Source organism: Myotis lucifugus, unplaced genomic scaffold (genome assembly GCF_000147115.1).
Source record: "Myotis lucifugus unplaced genomic scaffold, Myoluc2.0 scaffold_254, whole genome shotgun sequence".
NCBI lineage: Eukaryota > Metazoa > Chordata > Mammalia > Chiroptera > Vespertilionidae > Myotis > Myotis lucifugus.
The window spans coordinates 1,591,658-1,596,433 of record NW_005871302.1 but is presented as its reverse complement, the minus strand read 5'-3'; the positions used below and the strand labels follow the sequence as shown (position 1 = coordinate 1,596,433).

The window sequence follows — 4,776 nt, the reverse complement described above, 5'->3', positions numbered from 1 at the left end:
GCTCGTCTCCATGACTTTATTGGGGCCTCGCTGGTCTGCCAGCCCCAGGGGCCTCCTGGACACAGCATCCGCCTGTCGCTCAGTGGGGACACCCGGGAGGCTGCTCGGAGACTCAGCCTCCAGTGCGCCTGCGTCCTAGGGACTCGCTCCACGACCTCAGGATAGAGGCCAGCACGTGGGACCCCTTCCGGAACACGTGAGACTTGGCTCCACCCACTCCCTGCCTGAGGCTCCTCCCCTTCCCTGCCCAGTGTCCAGACAGATGGCCAGGCCTGTGGGCAGCCTGCCCTTCCAGCCCCGGCCTGGCCTCTGTGGCCCGCCCAGAGTCAGCCGGAGGGGTAGTAGGGAGCATCGCTGTGGTAGTTGTAATCTGGGCACACCTTCTGGACCAGCCTGTAGTCCGTGCTGTAGAAGGCGATGTAGACACAGACGACTTTGAAGGGCTGCGAGCAGCTCCAGGTGGCTGAGCTCTGAGCGTGGTCTCGGGAGCAGGTCTTGGCTGGGTCGTGGGTGCAGAGCGAGGTCCGGCGACCCCGTTCCACCTTCTCCCACTCCATTCGGCAGTTGAAGATTTTGGAGGCCTTGGCTTCGATGTAGATCTGCTGTTCCTGGTGGAACTCCACGGCTTTACTGGGGGGCACCAGGCTGATGGAGATGTTGCCCTGGCCCGTGGCGTTGTGTCGGAAGTGGACGCTGAAGGTCCCGTTCCCGTGGTCCACGATCTTCCCGGTGACAAGCAGGTTCAGGGCGACCGTCTTGATGTTGGAGTAGAAGTCGCCCCAGCCAAAGATTTTCTTCACCTTGGCTGACGGCGGGGGGCTATGCTTCGGGTGGTTGGGGGGCTGCCCAAGGAACCCCCAGGCCTCCCCAGGTGGAGCCAGCAGCCCCAGGAGAGTAGAGCTGGTCATGGGGCGGGACTTCGGTGGGATGTGGCCCCGCTTCCGAGGCATCCGGGGCCGGGGCTGGCTCTCGGGGTCATCATGCTCAGGGTCCTCGGAGCCGGGGGGACCGTCATCCTGGCCACAGATGACCTGTGGGAGGAGTTGTGATGAGTGTGAGAGCTCTGTCCCCAGGAGTTCTGGTCCATTGCTCCCACTGCCAGCATCATCCCTCGCCCTGTCTCTCCCAGACTTGGCACTGAGGGGTCCCTGCACTGCCCACTCATGCGGGGGGCTGGGTGTATCCTCTGACTGGTGTCAGGGTCCCATCTCCTCCCCGCCACCTCCTCTCCCCACTTTCTTGCCTCTGACCATTATTTAAAGTCTAAAAGGATGGAGGAGCATTCTCTCCAGTGGACCACGGCTCCAGGGATACGGGGTCCCCCAGCTCCTGCTCTTGGGAGAGCTGCTGTGTGAAGGCAGCAGCATATCCCTGCGCTGATAGAGCCCCAGGCGAAGGAGCGGTGGAGCGAAACCCAGGCTGATGGGGGAGGCACCGTCTCTGCCCTCAGAGAGCCCCACCTCAGATGGAAGAGCTCCATCCCTATGATGGGGGAGCCCCCAGGTGGACAGAGAGGTACAGCCCTTGCCTCCGGGGACTTCCTAGTCTGCTGGGAAGATGGGACACCATCCTGTCCTAGGACAGTTTCTACCCCCAGAGGCCATGGGAACCAGCAGACAGTGGAGCAGGAAACGGAGCCCAGGGACCTTCTCTCTCAAGTATAAATACAGCAGGACTGTGGGGAGACCTGGAGTGACTTTCACCCTGAGGATGGCCCAGGGCGTGGAAAGCCTAACCCTCCCACGGGGACCCTGAGGACAGGCCAGGGCCTTGCTTGCACGATGGGGGAGGCGTTATCACTCCCATTCCACAGATGAGGACATCAGCACTCAAAGGTTACATCACCAGGAGGCGAAGTCACATGGGGTCAGCCCTCCCACTTCACCACACACTCCCAGCCTCACAGACCAGACGAGTCCTTCCATAGGGGTTTGATCCAAGCCCCATCCCCACCCCGAATCTCCTGTAAAACTGCCAAGGCTCTGCTGGACCAGCTCTGGCAGCCGGCGACCGGGGCGGCTTCCTGGAGGGGGGGGGGGGGGGGGAGAAGGGGGGGCCAGCAGGGCACCATGACCGAGCTGCTCCGGACAGCTCTGGAGGGCGTCCAGGAGGCCAGGTTTCCTGAGGGCAGCCGCCTGACGTGTGTCTGCTCAGCTTTTGACCAGAGCACTCACCCGAAGTGTCTATGTCACCAGCACCAGGGGCACCACGCACAGCTGGGTGGTATCTGGATTTGCTGGCATCCCTGGGGTGAGGATGGGGGATGCCTGAGGGCTCGGGTCTGGAGGACTCCAAAGGGGTTTGGGGTCTTCATGCCCCCTGTTCTGGCTCTGGTCATGCCCGGGGAGGTGTGCAGTGACCCTGCCCGCCAGGCCCCAGGGGTGGGTGGGGCAGCAGGAGGGGAGGCTGGGGGTAGGGGGTGGACTAAAGGCTGCAGATCTGTGTGTGCTTGGCCCCAGGGGTCACAGCGGAACGGGTGGAGGATGGGGAGAAGGGCCGCAGGTGGGGTGTGAGAGGCAACGGGGATTATTGCTTAGAGGAAAGGGGCAGGTCCAGATGTGGGGCTGAGGCTTCTCCACGACAGGATGGGGGGTGGGGCGCGGACGGCGGGCGCTGGGTCGGCGGGAGTTAAGCCCTACGCTGGGGCCTGGGGTGGGGTTCCCCGGTGTCCTGGGCCCCCGGGCAGCCATGGGCGACAGCACGGGGAGCAGCTCTGGGCGCCCGGCTCAGCTGCCGCGAGCGCCCGGGGCGGGAGCCGCCTGCCCAGGTCCTGTGGGGCTCGGGCTGCGCGCAGCCGGGAGAAGAGAGGAAAACAACACGCGGGGAGGGCGGGAGCGGGAGGAGCGGGAGCGAGGGACGCGGGGGCCAACCCCGCCTGGACCGGCTCCGAGCGCTGGGGGACCCACCGCCCGGGGCCCTCCGGGGCCCCGAGATCAGGAAAAAGCCCCAGCCCCTGGACCTGGCGGGCCACCAGCTCACAACTCACCCCCTCTCCCCCTCCAAGCGGCCCGGGCTCCTGGAAGGGGTCGGGTGACCCTCGGCGACCTAGCGGCCGGCCTTTTCGCAGCTGCAGGTCGCACCTCCCGCCACCAGCGGCCGAATGGGTGGGCCAGCCAAGCCTCCGCTCCCCGCCCCTATTAACCCGTTCCGTCCCTCCTCCGGCCTCGGACCCGCCCTCTCCCCCAGCCTCCAGGCGTTCCCTCCATCCCGGGGATGTGGGGGGGAAGGGAGAAAGTTTCCGGGCTCGGGAGCTTCCCGCGCTGTCCCCCCGTCCTCCGAGCCCCAGCCCGCCGCACAGCTCCCCGCGGACCGCTCACCAGATAGAGGCTGCCCTGCACGAGGAACACGAAGCAGCAGCGAGTCAGTTGCATCCTCCTCCTTGGCTCTCGCGCCCCTTTCTCTCCTCTTTTCCTCTCGGGGTCCCAGGGCTCTGCCGCACCCCGGCGCGTTTCAGGCGCGCCGTCCCATGCTCCGGCCGCCGGCGACTCGCGGCCCTGGCTCCTGCCCGTCGCCTGGGACCGACCCCGCCCCCTTCGGTCCAGCTGTGCAGCCGCCGCCCCCTTCCCCCGGTCCGGCTGAGCGCCGCGCGGCCCCCTCCGGAGGTCCCAGCTGTGCGCCTCGAGGGGTCCCAGATGCGCGGCGGCTCTGCCGCTCCAGACCCGCGCTCGGCGGCCCCTTGGGTTCCAGCGGCGCCGCTCTCGCCCAGATGTGCTGGGGACCCGCGCGCGCGCCCGTCCCTAGTGCTAATTCCCCAGACCAGACGGCCCCTCCCGCCCCGTCGCGGCGCGCCCCCTGGCGGACGCCCCTGGCCGCGCCGAACCCGGCCGCCGCTCCCGGCGCAGCACCCGCCAGACTGGAGCGCTCGCGGCGCCCAGGCGACTCCCGCTTCCTCGTTCCTCCTACCAGCGGCGACGGCTGCGAGCTGCGGCGGCAGGTACCGTGAGCTCCCCCCGCCCTCCCCCGCCCTCCCCGCCTCGTATCTCCCGGAGTTAACTCCCTACCCTGCCGGCCTGGCCCGCAGCTCGGGGACCCAGGACAAAGGGGGCAAGACTCGGGGGCGGAGAAATTCTTGGAAATGCAGTGAGAGGGTGGTGACCCGGGCTAGGGACCCTACCTTCTCCACCCCTCGAGCAGGGCCTTGGCATCTGCTGCTCCACCCTCAGCCCCAGAAGCCCTGGGATCTGGAAAAACAACAACAAACAACTTCCTTATTGCAGCCGCTCCCCACAGCCGAAAGGCCACTTTCTGTCTGCAAGACTCGCTTCTGTGCGGAGGGAAGTTCTTCTGGGTGTCTAGCCTGTACTCCCTTTGTTATCATGTCAGTCCCTTTCCTTTCCTACTTTACAGTTATTTGGTGTAACTGTTCTCCTTCCCGCCTCCAACACACACACGTTTGGCTAAAGCCCTGTGCTGACAAGGCCGCTAGGGGTTAAGCCGGGGGTCTGGGGCTGGTCAGGGGTGAGCCTCCTGCGAAGCTGGGTAGTGAAGTGGACAAGGGCTCCATGGAGGCTGTTCCTGTTCTTCACTCGCATGGACCCTGTGACCCAGGCAGTCGCTAGGCTGGGATGAGGGGCTCCTATTCTGCCGGGCCCCTGGTTATGTCTAGTTTCTGTAAACTTCCAGGGCAAGGAGGAAGCACAGGACCCCGATATGAGATTCCCAAAGATGGGACCCCCCCCCCACTAATCTTCACATCTCCTTCCTGGAATGTAGGGCTCTTTAGTCCTTAGAAAAAGCAAAGGCCAGGTCCTAGCACCCTGCAAAGGCTGTGAAGGC

At 65.6% G+C, this 4,776-nt stretch overlaps 1 protein-coding gene across 2 annotated transcripts; it reads right to left on the bottom strand.

The window, feature by feature from the left end:
- Nucleotides 1-208: 208 nt before the first annotated feature.
- On the bottom strand, nucleotides 209-3,750 carry NXPH3 (neurexophilin 3). Of its 2 annotated transcripts, none has more exons than XM_006098945.3 (2): nucleotides 3,318-3,750; nucleotides 209-1,031 (listed from the first exon to the last, which is right to left on the bottom strand). In XM_006098945.3, exons 1-2 carry the CDS (start codon nucleotides 3,369-3,371, stop codon nucleotides 327-329), a joined length of 759 nt encoding a protein of 252 aa, XP_006099007.1. In that variant the 5' UTR covers nucleotides 3,372-3,750; the 3' UTR covers nucleotides 209-326. The 2 variants fall into 2 exon arrangements, with proteins under 2 accessions (XP_006099007.1, XP_006099008.1); XM_006098946.3 differs by lacking the exon at nucleotides 3,318-3,750 and adding an exon at nucleotides 2,175-2,312.
- Between the last annotated feature and the right edge of the window lie 1,026 nt (nucleotides 3,751-4,776).